The sequence below is a fragment of the Pteropus medius genome, unplaced genomic scaffold (assembly GCF_902729225.1).
Source record: "Pteropus medius unplaced genomic scaffold, Ma_sr-lr_union100, whole genome shotgun sequence".
Lineage (NCBI taxonomy): Eukaryota > Metazoa > Chordata > Mammalia > Chiroptera > Pteropodidae > Pteropus > Pteropus medius.
In genome coordinates this window covers 3505899-3526638 of record NW_024347790.1, presented here as the reverse complement: position 1 = coordinate 3526638, position 20740 = coordinate 3505899, and the positions used below count along the sequence as shown (strand labels likewise).

The following is a 20740-nucleotide window of genomic DNA, read 5'->3' as shown; positions in this document are numbered from 1 at the left end:
ATAAAGCCTTCTGTCAACGCTCTCGAAATATGCCGGTCACATAAGATTTTCTGTCAGTAGGTTTTCTAGGTATCTTCTCTGCTCGCCTGGGGAAATGATGCAAAATAAAACACCAAAATAGCTCTGCGTCCTCTTGGAAACTCAAATCTTTATATTTTTTTTGTAGATTTACGCTATGGAAAAAAGTGTTGTTTATAGAGAATAAAAATGGATGTAGTATTTCAGGAAATTATTATTTAGCTTTTGTTCTGCCCCCATCTTCTTTTACAAAAGTGTTAAATGTTACATGTGAGAATTCTTTTATATTGTTCTTCATCATCAGTTTGAAAAATTCAGCTAATCAAAAAATTAACTGATTTTTGTCTTAAAGGTATTAAAAGGAAGTATTTTAATTAGATATTTTCAAATTATTCTATATTCTATGTTATTTATTACAGCTGCTATAAAAAAAACTGAGAAAGCAGAAGAACCTACAAAAATTAAGATAGGATATCAAATAATTTAAACAAGTTTAAAAAAAAAAAGCCATAATAAACCCACTATAAAATTTGAAGAAAAACTATGTAAGAAACCTTGTTTGTTTGATAACTTTGGGAATAGTTACTTGAAATGATAAGACGTTAGGTCTAGATTTAAATAATATGTTAGACCATAAAAGAAAGTTAGGGATGTATCTGTCAGGACAGGCTATGAGTGGTAACAAACAACCCTAAGGCACAGTAGCTTAACCTGATGAGTTTATTTTTCATATGAGTATGTCCAGTGTGGCCTAGCCAGACGCTTTGTTCATCATGGCCACTCAGTGGCTCAGGTCGATGGACACTTTATTTCTACATTTGCTTCCACGACCATCATTGCCACGGGAAGGCAATGTGACAAACTGAGTAGTAGTTTTATGAAATTTTTCCAAAAAGTAATAGCTTCTACTCCTGCTTCCATTTCCATGGCCAAGGCAAGTCTTGGGGCCGTGTCAAGCCTCACAGTGTGCACAAAAGGACAGCCCTGGTGAGTGTAGGGAAGGCAGAGAGCTGGGGCGGTGTGGCGAGCTTCCCAGCACTATCACAATGAGCTGGAGTGACTTTCTGCTTATGGCAATCAAATGAGACTCCTGAGAATCTATTCATTCTTTTCTACCACTGATTTTTATATTTTTTTTATTTCCTTTATGAAAACTAATTTATTTCATATTCCTGGTTTTCAAAGTGATATTAACAATCACTTGTTTTGTCTTTTTTGAAGACATCTATTATATGGCGGATACCAAAGGTTGATGTTTGCATGTTGTTGCAGTTAACCTTACTATAAACTTCATTTTAAAAGAGAGTAACGGACTGCGAGAATGAGAATGGAGCTATGATGCTAAAATCAGCATTCCTTCCACTCTATTAGCATTCTTCCCATTAGTAAAAAATAGAATGATAGCACTACTTGTTGGCACAAAATAACAAAAGAACAGAGTAAATGCCATACTTTTAATGAGATTAAAAAACTAAAGTGTTGCTGAGATGATAAATAAATCTCAGTTCAATTTATCAAAACTTAATCTCAGGTAGACTTACTATGTCCTTGACTGTAAACTCCTAGATGTCCAGGACCATATCTTATTCATTTTATCCCCAGCACTTATCATACCTTTTGACATATTAAAGTCACTCAAAAAATTTTGGCTAAACTTTTGCACTGATTAGTAAAACAGTATATTGTTTCTCACATTTCCTGTCAAACAAAGCTTGGATATTCTGCTTTTAGCCTTTGTCTTGTCTATTTTTTTTTAGACAAGAACTAAAGGTACGACTTAATGGAAATCCAAATGGAGAACATCAATGGTAACAAGGTTTATTTCACAGGTTCATCGATTTTGATGTGGTTCCCTCCAGCTTTTGCTCCCAAGACTACCTGGCAGTTTACGATGGTTCCAGCATCAGTGACCCGCTTCTTGGCAAGTTCTGTGGTTCCAAGCTGCCACCCATTGTCAAGAGCAGCAATAACAGTATGCACCTGGTGTTTAAAACGGATTCATTTCAAGAGGCAAGAGGTTGGAAGATATCTTTTCGGCAGACATTGGGTAAGAGTTTTGTACATGTAAATCTATTCTTCATTACTGTTATTTCTCTGCTTTATTTTTTAATTTTTAATTTTTTTTTTTTTTTTTGCTTGACTAAAGTTGCTTTTCATTGAAGTTTAGAGGAATATGTCACATAAAGTTTTGGTTTTAAAAAATTACATATAATATATTCTAATTTTTAAAAATCACGCAACAAATGTACTTCTCTACTATACGAAGGTAAAGTCTGCCTACACAACCATCTCAAATGTGACCGAAGCCTCATTTTACCACCCATGGAAATGGCAGAATTTGAGCCTAAAGGCAGGCAAGGGCCAGGTGAAGAAAGAAGGCCCCAGAGCCTGCATTGACTTTGTCCTTAAAATGGTTAAGAGGCTCAGAGAATTTTAAGTAAAGACTGCATGGCCGGACTTGACTTCTGGAAAGATCATAGTGACGCCAGGTTGGAGGAAGGCTTAGGGAACCCTGGACCTGAGAAGGAAGAAGCTTATCACAGAATTCCAGGTGGGACATGTTGAAGGTTCAAACTAACACAGCAGGGGTGGAAATAGAAGGGAGGGTAGAACTCTCAGAGGTATTCGGAAGGTAGAATACGTTAGGAATACAGTGTTAAGAGCTTGATTTGTTTATAAGGATGTGTTGAGGATGACTTCTTATGAGTAAGTTGCTGGAGAGTGGTGCCTTAGGGAGGCTAAGATTTAAGGAAGAAATATTATATTCGGTTTGGAGCATTTGGGTTTGGAGAGCCTATGACATATCTAAATGGAGAAATATAGGAGGACGTTGAAGCTTCAGAAGCAATTTGGGCTGGAGATAGTGATCTGGGAGCCATCTAGAGGTGAAAGGAAAAGCTAGGTGTGAGGATAAATCAAAAATAGCACCTCAGTTTACTCCCACTGTATGTGAGAAATAATTACCTATATAAAATTAACTCAAAACTTCGAATCATTTAAATATAAGGTAGTTAATCAGTCCTCTGTTTATCTATACTCGTATCATCAGTGGTGCAGTCTAAGATAATTTGTATTTGACTTTGTAAAGTATTTTGGTTCTTCTATTTGAATATAGATGTGATTCATGTCCTGATAGCAAAGAGCTCACGAAACAAATCACATACTCTGAGGTTTCAGAGAGACCTGGGAAGTTTGCTACAGTAAAAATCCTGACTTACTGTTCAAACTCTTTCTCCTTACCCCATGCTGTGGATAACCTTCATCCCCTTGATTCAAAGCAGAGCTTCCCTTAAACCTCTGCATTTGGCATCATTTTGTATATGTGCATTTCTTGAGGGAAAACATTGCATTTTGAAGACTCCACAATAAACAGCAGCCATCATGGCAGATTGTATCAGAAAATCACTTTGCCACCTACCCTACTTGGTTGTGTCAACAGTAACTTGAAAGCAAGTCTCACTGCAGACAGAGAGTATCATCTTAATGGAATTGCCTAAGTGAAGTGGGTGGGATCCAAAACACGGGAGGCTATTTTGAAAGAAAAATTAATTTTCCCTCGGAGATTGTTTTTGTGCAAAAGAACTCATGTATTCTTGCTGTCGGCATAATCTTTAGGATCAAATGGCATATATTTGCATTTGCTCATGTTACCCGCCTTCAAGTTGTTTTTCTTTTCCCTAATATATTCTCACATGACCATTGAAATAATCCACAGCATTGTCATCTGCATCAGGCTTGCTAAATTAGCCAGTATTTTCTAGCCTCGTTAAATTACTATGTTTTTCTGGGCTACAAAGAAGATACTTTTGGACTTATTATGATTTTACTGAACTGAAGTAGCACAGAAGAAAAAAATCTTACAGTCAGAGGCATTGTTCATCTATGAGCATTGGACGCTTTCAGTCAATTACTGTTATTCTCTGGTCACAGAGAAAAGTTTAAGTGCAAAGAGCAGAAATGGAATTTCATTACTTGCCAGCATGGCGACTTTTTTTTTTTTCACCTCTTTTGCATCTGTATAAATACCGTCAGCCACTGGAAGTATTTAGGTAATTTTAAGTAATTTTTAATGATGATTTTTTACTCAAAGCCTAATGGTTAGAATCTTGTATAGTGTTACAAAGCTTTCAGGGTCACACGTACAAGTTAGCAGATCATTCTGCATAACTCTGATTTTGTTTTGTTTTTGTTGTTTGTGATAAGAAAAAGGGGAGTAGACTGAATTCTAGTGTTTGTATTATCTTTTAGTTACAGATCTGGATAAAAAACTTAGATTTCGCTGTTAGGATGCACCTTACAAATCCGTCTCATTCGTTTAAAACTCCTCGGTATTTCCCGGAAGGAGAAGGAAAGCAACTTAGTAGACTGAACAGTGACTTTCTGTTTCCGATGCATCAGTTCTGCCCAGAAAACAGTGTCATCACAGAGCAAATAATTAACGTGAAGAGGAGACAGAGTCTGCAGCACCTCACTTTAGTTCATCTTGATTAAAACACTAGAGTTTTGCCGTTTAGCTATTAGATTACACACTTGGCGATACTTTATAAACATCTGCTTTAACTTTTCAGAAGTCACTAAAGAGCCGGCTCACATAATTATGGGATTCTTAGGTAAACTGCTCCTCGTGCATTTGTTACATCTGTATTGCTAATGGGTCAGAACACATTGGGGGAAATATCCCTAGTTTGTTGCTGATTACTACGTATGTAGTGAAACGGGGTCTCCTCTCATGGCACTACTGCTGCCATCTAACTGGAATGGGACTCCGTGGTCCCTCTTTCCGTGTGCACGCCAATACTACATGAATAATTAATCCTGAATGACCGATAACTCACAAAGTGGCCGTGCTGGGCCTTGAGGATCAGTGGAACCCTGGAATTATCTGCAAATATGAGCATTTTCCTGCAGAGATAGCTTTCATCTGATTGTCTATGGTCTCTGTGATCCCATATGGTTTAAAAAGCCGGCAGTCCTGTGGATTTGGCTGAAGCGGGCATGTTCCACAGTGCAGAAGTGGCACTCACGAGTGCTCTTTGTTCTGCTAACTGCCACTAGCTGAGTTTCTGCCCCTCCTTTACCAACAGGATCTGCTTCGGCCGGGACTGAGCTTACCTGCATCATTCATGAAGCATTTCACACTTGCCAGCATGTATTTAAACCAGCACAAACCCTTTATCCTCCTCCTCTGCTGGTCTCATGACAGAATGCTGCTCAGTCTGTTCCAGACATGCTCATCACGTCAGACTCCAAGCTTGTAGATGTAGAATTAGATAGGGGGTTACAGTACATTTATTGACTGTGTAGTACCATATTTTATTTGTTTTCTTAAGTGATATATTCTATGACACTTTAACAAAATGTCAGGGCCAAAAACTGAATTTGGCCCAATTAGGTATGAGGTTTGTAGGCATTTGCATCAGCGAGTTGCCAAGGAGAGAGTGAAGAGCGATACCTTTAGGATGGCATGGCCTAGAAGGACAAGGCTGTCACCCTGGAGACGATGGCAATACCAGGGACGAGGGAATGTCAGAGACTAGGGGTTCACTGCAGCTAAGGCTGTAAATCCTGGGCACATGGCTCACGCTCCCGGCCCCACGTGCTGAGGATGCGGACCACCATCTGTCTTCCTCCACCTGGGGTCTTTGCCATGCGGAGAATGAGTCAGGTGGCATTAAGGTCAGAGTCATAGACCTTTGCTGTGAGGCAAAGGCGAAAATACCAAAGCACATGTTTAACAAGGACAAAGTGAATCGCAGTCCCCAAGTTGGAAACACGCCCAAATCAGAAGAGCTGTGGACCGGAAAGCCAGTGGCTCGCGTCGTGTCACTGCCCGGTGAGAGGCTTTAGAAAAGTCCCATAACAGTTTTGAGCTCAATTTTATCCACTAAAAAAAGATCAATTTAAAGTATTACCACTTTCTATTTTTTAAGAATGTGATGGGGATGAAGTAGATAATTCCTGTAAAGTACCAAAGATGTCGAAGAGAAAGATTGTTTGTATTAGAAACTAATTTTGAAGTCCTGAATTTCTCTAGGGCTCCGTGACCCACTCCATCCTATCTCTAAAGTGAGGGAGGGGCGACAGGGGTCATTATTAACAGGACCACTTTATGGAACAGTGATTTCTTATTCACTTTTCACTGAAATCTAACCAGCAAACCCGAAAGTACATTTTATAATTTAAATCTAAAATCAAAGCTAAATTTCAGTTATAGTCTAAGTGCTTGCACAGGCCTAGCACTTAACTGTCACTCCATCAATATTGGATAGATGAATGAATTCAAGAATAAGCAGATAAATTATACCTGCTTCATAATTATATGTAGTGTATACAATATGTTATACACTATATTTTATCTAGATTTGTCTCATTCTCAAAATGCAGCCTTGGTTCATATAGTTCAACTATTTCTAAGGGTAGTAAATTGGGTCACTTTCCTCCTTAGAGAATCAGGAATACAGAATCAGACCCAACCAATGTTTACCTGCTACCTTAACATCTGAATAATGCCTCTCGAATGTGCCAAAGGAAGACAAGTGGCAGTGGTGGGGAGAAGTTGAGAGACTTCGACAAGGATTTACTTAGGGGATAAGAAGAGAGGAAAAGGGAGACAGAAAACTAATGAGATTGGAATATTGGAAAATATTCCAATATTGGAAAATATGGTCACAAGAAATGGAGAAAAATATAACCACATATCAAATTCCATTTGGCTTCCAGTTATTTGAAGTCTCACAGTTTTGGTTAAGTTAAGTTTGGATCTTGAGAGGCATTCTAAAATTCTGTAGCTAAAGGCTAAAAGAATAAACTTAAAAATATTCAATGACATAATGTCGATGTGTATGTCTCTATACATGATGTAAGCTGCCAAACCACATTATTTTTAAAAGTACAAGTGCAATAAGATAGTTGAATTATAGCTTGAATAATTTTATAAGCCACTGCTCAAATAGCTCTTAGTTTAGCAATAATGGGGTATTACTCGAAAGCAATGTTGTTTGTCTGTTCTCTTAATGTCATTTGCTCCCTCTGATAAAGTCTGAGAAGGAGATGAGCTGAAATTGTAAACCCATTTGCAGAAAACTAGACTAAGCTTATTTCCGCCCCTTTTAAAAAGCCTTGTAGCTTTCACTGGTGGTTGGACTACCCTTGGGAGCTGATGCCAAAGACAAGGTTATCTGCAGTTTATCCTTTGTGGGTTTTACTGAGAAGGGTTTTTTGCTGAGCTGGGAATGTGGGAATATGATAAAGAAACCAACAAATGCTTAGTTCACCAAAACCTTACAAAAGCAAGAAGACAGGACTAAAAATCCAGATCAGCAAAAAGAAAGGAAAGGTCTTTATTAAAATATATTCCAGCATCAGAGTCTGTCCCGCAGCATGACCAGATTGCTGCCCTGGTCTTAAAGGAGAAGCTGCTGGAAAATAAAACCAGATGGTACTGTGGAGACCAAGCTAAGGGATGAAAGTGAATTAATGGTAAATTATAAGATAATACTTTGAAAGCCATACCAGATCTCCCCAAAATGTAGCCCAGTTTTGTCTTAGATAACTGGACATTTTGAGTTAGATTACTTATAACCATAGTTTTCCTATAATAATCATTATCATTACTCACATCAGTTTGGCAGAGCGTTCCAAGGAGCGTACAGGCAAACTACATCTGGTCAGCAGGACACATTTAAAAAAATTATTTGGCTGTAAATCAATTGCTTAAAAATAAAACATCAGGGCTCTAGGACTGTATCCTCTTTGTTCTGATATATGAAAAAAAAATCTGTTAACTTTGTGTGGTGGCTTTCTGTTCACTCTCAAGTGAAGACCTATCACAAAATTCCAGGGGTAATGAAACTGTTCCCTGTCACTGAGCAACTGCATGAGGTACTTTATGTAGTTTATCTCATCTAATCCTCACAACTACCCAAAAGACAGAGATTATCCCATTTTACAAAGGAGGAGATAAGAAGTAAAGAGATTAGGCTATTTATCTGCAGTCAGAGGGTTCCTAAGTGATAAAGCCAAGCTTTGAACCAAAAAAGACTGTCTCCCAAATTCATGATTTTCTTAATCAACCCACAACACCTCTGCGACCATCAATAAACTTACCCAGGGACCAAGAGAGATTCCGAGGGAGTTTTCTGAGAAGCCAGCCATTGTTTTTCTTACTCTTCAGGGCAGGTAGAGCTACTTTTCTCCACTTGCATGTTTTTATTTGACACTGCCTGCTTTCTATTATTTCTAATTTGTACCTGGTCCCAAATAGTATATTTGGTAATACCCTGTTACTGTGTAAATATTGCACATAGTTTTAGCAGTCACTGTTTTTGCCTTTCTGTAAGAAAAGGAAAAAATATATTTTAATAATATATACTATTTATAAATAGTATAATATAATTATATGTTTATACTATATTTATTGTACTTATATTACCTATCTATATTATAATTTTATATTATAAAATAGTTATATAGTATATAAATTTATTATATAATTTAGGTATTAGATTTATAATGTGGATATTATAAATTTATGTAAGTATATAGTATAATTTATAATATATGAACTATATATTTATAGTATTTATGTTATAAATAATATTTATATTTACACATAGTATTATATTTATATAGTAAAATATATGCATATATTATGTACATATATGTATAATATATGCATTTTATATAATATATTAACATAATATATCATATTATTTTTACATATATATGCAGTAAAAGTCCATTATCTTTATGATGTTGACAGACAAATGTTGTATCTGTCTTATTGGCTTTGCATGGCATAATGGTAAAGAATTAGCACAGTTATGTGGAGAATAATTACACTGGAATATGAGGATAATAAATCTGTATATAATAAAAAAAACTCTAGCCCCAAATTATGGCCTCCAATTTAGAAAAATTCCTTACCACAGGATTCTAACAAAATGAAGGAATTTGGACATTTATTTTTATGATGTAACCCCGATTGTTATTCTTTTATCATATAGTGTAGTTTACAAGTTGGCGAACTAAGCCATAAAGAAATTAAGTGACTTGCCAAGGTCACTTAGCAAGTCTTGCGCAGAATTGGGAAAGTAAATTCTTGTGTCCACTAAATAATACTGCCACCAGGGTAGTAAAAGTTGAAATGTCAATAGCACTGTTTACAACCTAATATATCAACAAGAACAGCAAAGCAATTCCATGGCCTTGCTTAGATAATTATTAAAAAGCTATTGGATACTGGGCCTTGATTTTTGAATTCCTTATCTTTTATATTGCAACTCATTTTATGTCTAAGTAGCACACTGCAATTAATCTTACTTTCTCTAAACAGAACATTTTCAAATTTTGATAACTTTTGATTTTGTAATTGTCAATATTGAGTAAAGTTTTACTTCTTTTTTTTAAAGATTTAATTGGTTTTATTCAATGACTCATGAATCAGGTAGCATCCCATCTAGTCAACAGAAAGGTGTTCTCAGGTTTTACTTCTTTTAAATACTGCTGCTGTACACTAATGTAGCCTGCAATTTACAAATTACTAAATTTGCTCTACCTGCTGAAATCTAATACTCAGCAATTAGATTTTCTGAAGGAACAGAACTAACATTTATCATGACAAGTTTTTAGCTAAAAAAGCATTTTCTTACTGAAAACTACTTCCTAGGCAGCGTTTTAAATCTTTTAGTGATGTTTTTATTGTTGTTCTGCTGTTTTTTCACAATTAAATATTCCACAGAAGTCAACTAAATCAGCTTTAAAAACAGATTAATACGTAGACCAAACTGTCATTTTGGGTTTTTTTAATAATATAGTAACAACTTTGTAAAACAAGAAATATGTTTAATTTCAAGAATTCTCCAAATAAAGACTAGAAAGCAAAAATCTATCTAATAAGAACTACTTATATTTTCTATTCATTCTTTCACTGTTCATTCAACAGTGCTCACCAGCTACTTACTATGCAGGCATCGAGCTTTCCTTTGGGGGTACAAAGATGAATTCAACAAAGTCCCTATTCTTGAAAAGTTCACTCAGGTAGGAGAGTCAGCAAATAGTTGTAAATTCGATATGATAAATGCTTTTTGACAGACATATTTGCAAAAGGCAGTGGGGGCAGAAAAGAAGGGATCTGTGGTACTTTGGTGTTGAGTAAAGAGGATACAAGATATTAGAGGAAAGCACCACAACGTGAACCCCAGATGAAGAGTGGATGCTCTGGAGCCAGATTCCTAGATTCAAACCCAGTTCTTGTACATCCCAACAAGTTTGACTGTGGACAAAGTATTTGGTTTTTTATGCCTTGATTTTCTCATCTGTAAAATAGGCACACCAATAGTACCTATCTCATAGGGCTGTGGTGAAGATTAAGCTAAAACATTCCCTGGAACTCATTTAGCATGCAATAAATTTGAGCTGTAAAAAGTATTAACTTGGAAGGGTGAGAAGGCATTCACTGGGAAAGACTCATTCCGTGAGGAAGATAAATCATGTACAGAGATACAAACGCATCCCATTTCTGAGGCTACAGATCGGCCTGCACATTGCTTGGTAATGCTTTGGGGTATTAGGTGGAAAACAATAGGGGCAGAGGCAGGAGAGAGAAGCATGGCCTAGATGTCAAGGGCTCTGTCTCATATGCAAAGGGGAACCCCTGATTGTTGTGAGCTGGAGAGTGCTATGATCTAATTAAATTTGTTTTAGAAAGCACATTCTTGCACCTGTGAGGGTGATGTTTTGAAGTAGGGGCAACATCTTAGGCAGGAAGCAAACGGGAAAGTATTGCAATAGTTAAGACAGGGGATGATGAGAGCAATAGCAATGTAGAAAATAAAGAAGAAGATTGAAAGGAGAAATACTTAAGATGTACGGTTAGTAGGACACAGTAGTATTTGAACAAGGTAGGGAGGGAACAGGAAAAAAAAAATGATGATCCTAGGGTCTCTGGACCCTATTTTGTGATACCACTATCCAAATATAAAACTACTGGAAGAGGACTGGATTCTGGAGGAGAAATAATAATTTTTAGTCTTAGTGTGGAGAATTCGGGTGCCATGTAGCTAATGTGCAGCAGGTAATCAGATATGAGAATTAGAAGGTCAGTTCAAAGGTCTGGGCTAGAGTTTTGTTCTTTTTTACTTTGAGGAAATGTAATGTGGCACATACACATTTAAAATTATTATATCTTCCCAGTGAGTTGACTCGTATCATTTTGCATATCGTTTTTAAATTCTTTTTACCCAATGTCTACCTTTTCTGATATGACATGGTTTTTTTTCTCTTGCTTTCTTTCAATTCATATTTGCAGAGTCTATTTTTCAGCTCTCCACTTTCAACCTTTCTCTATCCCAAAGAATGTATTTGGGTTTTGTTTTGCTTTGTCTTTCAATTGGAAAATTTAATGTGTTTACATCAAATAAAATGGCTAACATTATTGGATTTAAATAGACGATTGTATTGCTTGGTCACAGTTCCACCTGTCATGTTCCTTTAACTATCCTTTGTTGCCTTTTTTGAATTAATCAGTTTTTATTACTCTCTTTTGAAAATCATTACTTATACATTTTTTAACTTTTCTTTTAGTAGTTATCTTAAAGATTACAATAGTCATCCTTGACTCATTAGAATCTAATTTAGAATTGGTCTTTATAAGTGCAAGGCCCTTGAATCTTTTAAATCCATTTGTCTACTTCCTGCCTTTTATTCTGTTAAGGTTAATTATGTTAATTCTATATACATTTTAAGCACATAAAACTTTTTTGTTGTTGTTTTATGCACTAAGTAATTACTTATACTTACCATTGTTTTTTTCTTTCTGAATTTCTGGCTTACTGGGGAAAAAGAAAATGCCTACAGTTAGGCCAGTCTTTGTCATAAGTACACCAGCCCTCCACCATTTGTCCAAGTAGTGATTACCCAGAGGTGGATAGAGATCCTATCTGGAAGACCTCAATAAAATGCCAGCCCCATGTAATGCCAGCCACAAAAATGTCAATTCTCAAGATAAGTATTTAGAAATGTATCTGACTCCACTAAAGCCTTTGAGATGTTTTCTCTTAGAAAATATAGCTGTTTCTTACTTTATTAGATCTAGCCTGGCTTGAGATTCATTTCACTTTGAAGTTTAATAATCGAGAGAAATAACTTAGGGTTCAGTTACTGATTTTTACTTAAGTAGATCTTAACCCAGATCTCACTGCTTACTATGGGTTTATATTTCCAATATTTCTTTAGCCAAATATTTTCTTTCTCTAAGGAAATAGCTCTTTTGTAGGAAGTGTTTCCATTTGGGGAAGAAAAATAGAGTGACATTTGTTCTTGGGCACAGGAAGTGTCATTATAGAATGCTTCCGACACAACTGACTGATGAAGGAGCTGCTGATAGATGGGAGTTTTCTGGATGGTAGAAAAATGTGTAGTAACAAGGAGTTAATGGATTTATGATGCTGAAGAACGCATCAGGTCAAGGTCTTATACTAGTTTTTAAAAAAGGAAGTTTAAAATATCAATATAGTAAATAAATGTTTTCTTATGTATGACATTATTTCATAGTCACAGATTCTCTCTTGTTCTTCCCATACACTTAGCTATGTTGGAATATAGAAACAGTAATGTGGCAATAGTACTTTGGGTAAAGAATCTTCTTGTTAATATTCCTCTTATTTCCTCAAAGACGTACGTTTACATTTCCAACTTGCCATAGGAGGAACAGAAGCACAGAGCACTTGTACTATGTTTAAATATAAAAGTGGGGGCATTAGAACAGTTATAACTATTTCCTGCACCATACAAACACCAAAAGGTGTTTATTTATATAATACTACATTTACTTCAGTCATTTGACTAATAACTCATGTGTTATATTTACTCAGAGTCATATATAATATTAGTTATATAATTCACTCATGATTTTATCTTTAATTATTTGACTCTTGGACAGAATTATCTGATGACAATGTTAGTTCTCCATTTTCTTTATTCCATGTGTATATTTTAAGAATTAAGCAACGTGCTCTATTACAGTTTGCTAACTCAAATAAGCTATTTGTTTGTTAGTTGACTATTGCCACAATAATGCTGCATAACAAACCATCCAAAATTCAGTGGCTTATACCTAGAGCATTTATTTTTGTCACCTGTCGGTCTGCAGACTGGTTTGCATGCCTCTTTTCCAGGCTGCAGGTTAACTGTGCTTGGCTCTCGAGTTTGGGTTGGGTTCAGGTCTGTTCTACTATCTGTTCTCTCTTTCACAAGCAGTTACCCAAGGCACGAGCTCTTGGTGGGTCACAGGAATACAAAAGGCCAAGTGAAAAACACAAGCCCATTTAAGGCCTCTTTCCACTTTAAGACCACAAATATGCCATTGTCTAAACAAAGTCATATAACCAAGCTTAACATCAAGTGAATAGAATAATGCCCTCTGTTCATTCTAGTGCACAGCAACAAGAGGGGCTGAATAATTAAGAATCATCCAACCTACCACTCTATGCCAGTACACACCAGCGATTTACGGATTCTTGCTCTGGGGTTCCCTGGAGGAAGGATGTCTTTGTCTTATAACAGTAGTAGTAGTAGTAGTAGTAGTAGTAGTAGTAGTAGTAGTAGTAGTAGTATTGTATAGTAAGTATGTATAATGGCACTTACTGTGACCATGTGCCGTTATCATTCTGCCCTTATTAACTTATTAGTAACGATAGACAATTAGTGACAAAATATATAGCTTGAATTCTTAAAAATAGCATTTAGTTTTTGGAGCTGATGTAGTGATAGAATAAAGCTCAGCAACACCGTTTTCCCCCGGGTACAGACCTCTCACTCTTCATTGCCCTTTGCTACTTCCCGCCCAAACAATGGCAGTGTCCTCTTACTTGGTCTCCTCTCCTCCAGTCCCGTTTCTTTACACGTAAATGCTACTACCAGATACATTTTTAGATCAGACTTGACTAAAAAGTACCTTCGGTCCCTACCACTCCTCTGATCAAAAACCTTTCAAGTGGATCCCCATTATCCACAGAATAAAGCCTAACGGTCCAATAATATAATTTGCTCTCTGTAGAATAGTCCATCCAGTTTCCCAATCTTATTTCTCATTATTCTCCTTTATGTACTCTGCTGTTTTCACTACCAGAATTGTGCTTTCCTATGCGTGTACTTAAATTCTTGTCCACTTAACCTTTGGTTATGAGTTTCTTTCAGCCTGGAATTGCCAATACCAACCCCATCTCTACATGGTCTTGTCCTATTTATCCTTCAAGGCCCAGATCAAATGTCACCTCCTCCTTGAACATTCTAGATTCTCATAGCCCAGAGTAATTTCCCCTTCTAGCAAAACTCACAAGACTTCCCAGCCTCTTTTATGGTACCTATCAGTTTCTAAATTGTGCCATCATTATTTATCTAGGTCCTATCATTGCTAATGAGCTACTATTCATCTTTTTCCCACCTCACTACTAAATATGTTTCCTTGAATATTTAAACGATATTTATGACATAAATAATTTGTTAATACCCTAAGTAATTGATCTTTCCTGCTAAGCATGTCAATAAACTCAAGTGGCTTCCTTAAATAAAAATCAGTTGACACTCAAATAAAAGCTATGCGAACTCCAATTCTTTTTTAAGTTTTCAGTCTTGTTTAATATGAAAGTAATTATTAGTGATATGTAATACAGTCCTATGCATTACTTTGGTTTCAGAATAATTTTGTCCTAGATATCATCTGTAGATCTTTCAGGCACTGGGCCTTTGAAAGCATTTCAGCTCCAGGAAACATCTGACTGCAAATAATCTATAGTTTGACCTGACTTGGAAGCTATGGACAGGGCAGTCTGACCTATTAAATAATGCATCTACCCTGAAAATTACTCTGTGCCTTGATACCCTTTGCATCTGAGGGCTGCTGTTGTTCATATTGCCTGCCAAGCTCCAAGTTCAAAATCTTAGTGCCCCCTAATGTTGAAATCAACCTTTTTACTGTTAACAGCTAATTAAATGGGATGAGAAAAATAGGCGAAGAAGGCCTTTCACAGTGAAACTTAACTTTGGAATTTGTAATGGTATATATCTGTATAGAATGCAAGTTTTATGAACATTACTTTGAGCACCTAGTTTTGAGCTTAGCTCATTTTCACTGTTGTTTTTGAAATTGTAAGTAAATTTTTCTTCCTTTTATGCCCTCCTTAACATCATTTCTGAGGTATCGGCTTAGGCTGTGGAGTGGACAAAATGAAATCTAATGTTCTGAGGATTTTCCATATTTTCTTTTTCATAGTGGACAATTTAGTCGTCATGAAAGTATTTTTTACCTCTCTTTTTTATTTCTCTTTTTGTTCTGAATTTCAAAGTTTTTATTGCAAAGTAGATTTTTTTCTTCAATAAAGGTCTTCTTTAGCTTTCCTTTCTTTTCGGAAAAGAAAAAATTCAGATAGAGAGCGTGATGTAATACAAACTGGACTGCAGTGTTAAATGCCTCTCAACCTCTTTCTAATAGATTATTTCATTAAAGATTTGTTGGAAGACAGTTTTCTTGTTGGGTAAATTCTTCCTAAATTTAATTTTCAATAGGATAGTGTTCATAAAAACAGAACGTCAAAGTAAAACATGTTCACAGTTTCCACCAGTTTTATCATGCAAAATATTTTCTTTCTATAAAATTGGATTTCTCAAGGATAGAAAAAGCTTCAATAAATCACATCGGCAGTTCTAAAAATGCACATGGAACAAATCTGGTTATTCATTTTTCTAGATAACTACGTGTGAGCGAGAAGAAGGGGCCTGAGGGGTTAGGGAGAGGGGTGGAGAAGGAAAACTGAGGCGAGTAGAAACAGCACTGCCTGCGCCCCCCGACGTTCAGCGAACAACCTGATGATGTTTACGATGTGTGGGAGAAAATAGAAACGATGTGATTTTTAAAAGCCTCCGTGTAAAACTTAAGATCTGTTCTCTTTGGTGTGCCTAGTGATGTGTCTTTTGTTTGTTTGTTTTATTATTTTTTGTCTTTTTTTCCTTCCCTAACAAGTCTATTGAGAGTATCTCCTAAGATACTCTTTAAAAAAATTTTTTTTTCAATTACAGTTGACATACAGTATTATATTAGTTTCAGGTGTATGTGTCTTTGTTTGAACACAGGACCTCGGCAAGGTTGTGGCGGCTATCTGACAGGTTCAAATGACACCTTTGCCTCTCCTGATTCCGATTCAGATGGAAGATATGACAAGTACTTAAACTGCATATGGTTCATAATTGCACCTGTAAACAAACAAATTAAACTCACCTTCAATACATTTGCTCTGGAGTCCTCATCTATTTTTCAAAGATGCATTTATGATTATGTAAAGGTAAGGCTCTTATTATATTTCTTAACCGAGTCTTCTAATACAGACTTTTATGTGGCATACTACATTTTATACCACATAGGAAGTCGTGAAAATTGTGAGTATTACTAATATTTAAAATGATCCATTCATTCTTCAATGATGTAATGTATAATATTACAGATGCTCTATCTTCATATCAAATTAATCTTTTATATGGATGACTCAAAAACTCTGTGTGGCTTCTAACATTAGTTTTCGAATTCACTGTTCATCCATGCCTTGTCAAGAGATGTTTTGTGGGAAGATGGATACTTATAGGGCTTTTGGCAAATCCTCTATATAAATAATCACCCCTTAATGTATCTATTTTTAAAGTTTATATATTTATTTTTCATATTACTTTTAGATGTGGGAATATCTTAGTTCTAAGGTCTCATTAAAAATAAATCAAGAGACTTTTCTGCTCAATTTTAATGACTCTTTAATATTAAATTATTGTACCTATCAGGCTATATGAATTTAAAGTTTTAAATAGTATCAAGCAATGTATATTACTACATTCTTGGATGTGAGGGAGGGAAACAATGAGTATGGCAAGGTTTCTGACCATGAGAAGGTTAAATCTGATTACAAAATTAAGAGATGGCAAATCAACGATAAGCAATTCAGGATAGTCACTATTTAAGTGCCGACTAATGCATTGGATACAGACTTGAAGCAATGTGCAAGTTGAAAAGGGAGGAAAGTTCCTGATAGTCTAGTGTGAACAAGAAAGCCTTCAGAGAGTGAGAGAAAGCTTATTCGAGCCAGGAGAGAAGACGTTCTAGGCTCGGTGAGCATAAGAGGAGGCATTGACGTTGGCGTGCATGTTCCTTAAAGGATGAAGAGACTGGCCTGATTCAAGTAGAACATAACTAAAGAGTAGCAAGAAGTGAGAATATCTAAGTGAAAAATACCCAGATTATAGAGGCTCTTGAAACAAACTAATGATTTAGATTTGATTCACTTGAAAACAAAGAGTGATTGTGGGATTTCTAAGGAGTGACATTCCGAGAGCGGAACTGAAGGCCAGCCAGGCTGGAAGTCAGGGTGGATTGTCAGGGGAGGGTCTGGAGTTCGGACCCCAAGGGGAGGTTACTGTTATGTAAGGAGGGCGCAGAGAGGGTGGGGACAACAAACCTGGAGCAAGAGAAACTTTTAAGTCCAAAAATTGTGTTAACTTTTAAAGAAATGTTTTTTGTTTTTTGTTTTTTGTTTTTTGTTTTTTTTTAAGGCAGGGGAGGAAAAGTCATAGATGGAATACACACTTGATTATATACTGTCTTATATTTTCACTACGATAAGCACCACGCCTAGGAGAGCAGGAGAATGTCAGCGCTATTAGGGGGAGACCTTCCTTTGAGAGGGATTGGTCCAGGCTGGTTGAGAGCAGGGCAGACAAAGGGCATTGTCCGTGGGCAGAGGAAGGATCGGAGCTCCAGCAGGAAGACAGCACGAATAGAAAGGAGACAGCAAAGGGGCACACACACCTTTTAGAGAAATGGTGCTTTCTTTGAGGGGGGACAGCCTGGAGCTAGAAAGCTAGGGTCCCACTCAACTCCAGGAAAGGTTCACAGTGAAGCAGTTGGAGAACAAAAGAAACATGAGTCATGAAAAACAAAAACAAAAACAAAACAAAACAAGACAAAACAAAAACCACAGGAATAATGCGGTGTCACCGAAGTCAAGAGAGAGAGTCTTTGACCAACGATGGGTGGTCAATACTATTAAATTGTAAATTAGAGGCCAAGAAAGGTTAAGATAAAGAAAAACTCACAGACTGGATGGCAACCATTTAAATAAAGTATTGACATAGAAGCTGGATAAGAGAGAGTTCATGAAAAATTAGAGATAACGAGAAATGTCTGTTCAGGTTGAATCCTTCTTTCCTAAAATTAGACCAAAATGGCCAGAGCAGCAGTAAAGCTGAGGTTTAAGACCCTTTGAAAGTTACTGATTTTACAGAAAGGTAATGAGCTTCAGAGACAGATAAGATGGACTCAAACCCAATTTTGCCACCTCACAAATTTCCATGTGCACCTGATGCCTTACCGCTGCATCTATTAAAAAACAAACAAAAGATCCCAGAATCCTTGCAAGGCTGTTTTGAGGATAAAGATAATATATGCTCGTATTCAGCACTGTGACTGGAGTATAATTTGTAAATAGATTTCTTTATTTTTCCCCTTTGTGTAATTCCAGATGGGTATGAAGTCTGTGCAATCTTTTCTTAAAATATTAAAAATAATTGATTTATGTATACATTATTACAAATATAAATTCATGTGGGGTGCTGCTGGTAGGGTTTATAAGATTTTTTTCTCAAGATCCATTTCTGTGAGCGTGATTTGATGATGTCATTAAAACAAGTAGTGATTTTCTGAATTTCCTCAATATTTAGCAATATCGAAAACAAGGAGTTATTTTCTAGCTTCAAAATAAACTTTCCTTCTTGTAAAAAAAGAAATTCTATTCAGATCTACTCTTATTTTCTTTCTTGGGAAAGCAATTTCCCTCACTTGCCAACCTTTTCAACTTATACCAAATTGGCAGATCAAAGAACAGTCCTTGGAGTGGGAAGCCTGGAGGTATCATTATTAAAGAGATTCTCTGTGATAAATGGGACATTTGATTCCTTTTAGATTGTTTCTTAGATATTATAATCAAATCACTTTTTAGAAAAGCTAATTTAATTTAATTTTGCTGTTAGATATAGAAGTGAAAACTAGCCGATTCCATTATTCAATCATAATTATATCACTATTGTTTTTGAAAGGGTTGACTTGGAAAGTTATTGAGGTACATAGTGAATTGTGTATTTCACTGACTGGTCGCTGTGGCAATTAACATCCCATCCATCCCATAAAGAGTCATGTGGCATAATTTCTTGCTGCACATTGTACCCCGAACTAGAGATGTGGAGTTAAAATGCAGTTCCTCAAGAAGTTATAGAGTGAGAAGACCGACATGTAAGCTTGTAAATGGTTATACAACTTGACAAAAATGATAAATATGAACAACATAGAATAGTAGAACAGAAGAGAATGGTTGACCTCATTTTGGGGTCAGGAAAAGGCTTCCTAGATGGGACTGCTGAGTGGGACTTTAGAGGAGCACCACAGAGCATGCTTCCTGTGGGAGGCTGGCTATCATGGAGATGGAAGTGTGGGGGCTGCAAGCTACAGAGAGCGCGCCCAGCTTCTTCACACCAGTTTGTGATGAGTTAAGTCACTCCTCCGTGGTGAGCAGTGAGTGAATGGTAGAGAGGGCTCAGAACTGGGACCCTAACTGACTGACGTTCCTCTGCTAGGAAGTATGGAGCTACCACAAGAGAGACGGCCCCTTCTTAATGTTTTTCAGCTCCTCCTCAGCGCAGTCAGTGCCTGAGGACATAGAGTGAATCTTCCATTTGCAGAACTGTCTTGTGAGTTGTAGGATGGATTCTGCTATATGGCTTCTAAAAACTAAATGCCACTTATAGCCTCATATCATTGTGATGACCAAAAAATATCACAAAACACTCCCTAGACAATAGCACTGTCCCCATCAAGAACATGGATCTTAACCCCTGAGCTCAGCTATTCAGTCTGTGGTCAGCCTCTAGGAGGAGGGGCTGTCCATCTCTGGGGAGGAGATAGGCAATTTATCGAGGCTTCGGGTTCATTTTCTTATGAGGTATTACCTACTATCCATTCATTCATTCGTTCATTCATTTATCCAATAAATGTTCATTTGAGCACTCGTTACCCTCCAGACACCACTCCAAGTACTGGAAAAGAACACAGAGATACAATTAATAATAATAATAATAATAAATAATAATAATAAATTCCTGTGTCCGAATTGATTCTAATCATTGCTTCTTATTGCTCTTCTTAAAACTGCTGGCACCAGTATAACCTTTTTCCCAGAGGATTCTGAAATGGATCAACCCCAGACCTGGAAAACCATTCTTTGTTCTCTCTTCCATCCCAAACTATGCCCAGGCATGTTGTCCAGTGGACTCTAACAGAGGCTCCTCAATAAAATCAAAGACTTCATGAAGATACTCTAAGATGCAATGTAGAGAGTTTCCAAAAAGAATATAAAAATCTTCCTGTTGTCAAATTTCCAGGGAAATATTTAAAGATAAAGTCTTAAGGAAATTAATTCTTTTCAAATTTAATAATTTTAGACATTAATTTCCTTAAGACTTTATCTTTAAAGTTCAATACCAAAGTATGTTGCCTTTTTGCAGTAAAAGTTCTTAGAAATTAAAATCCAAACATTTCCTTCCCCATTTTCCTCTACTGCTCAAATTAATGGTTGGGGAAAGTACAGGATCTTGCAGTAGTTGTAATCGGAAGCTGTCTTCCACTAAATTACTT

At 36.5% G+C, this 20740-nt stretch overlaps 1 protein-coding gene across 3 annotated transcripts in view; it reads left to right on the top strand.

Annotated features, from left to right (window-relative positions):
- Nucleotides 1-20740, top strand: part of CUBN (cubilin) — a 233315-nt gene that overhangs the window by 197022 nt on the left and 15553 nt on the right. For all 3 annotated transcript variants that reach the window (XM_039877480.1, XM_039877479.1, XM_039877481.1), the window contains 2 exons: nt 1848-2065; nt 16147-16355. In XM_039877480.1, the coding sequence (XP_039733414.1) occupies nt 1848-2065; nt 16147-16355 (427 nt within the window). The remainder of the gene's footprint in view (nt 1-1847; nt 2066-16146; nt 16356-20740) is intronic.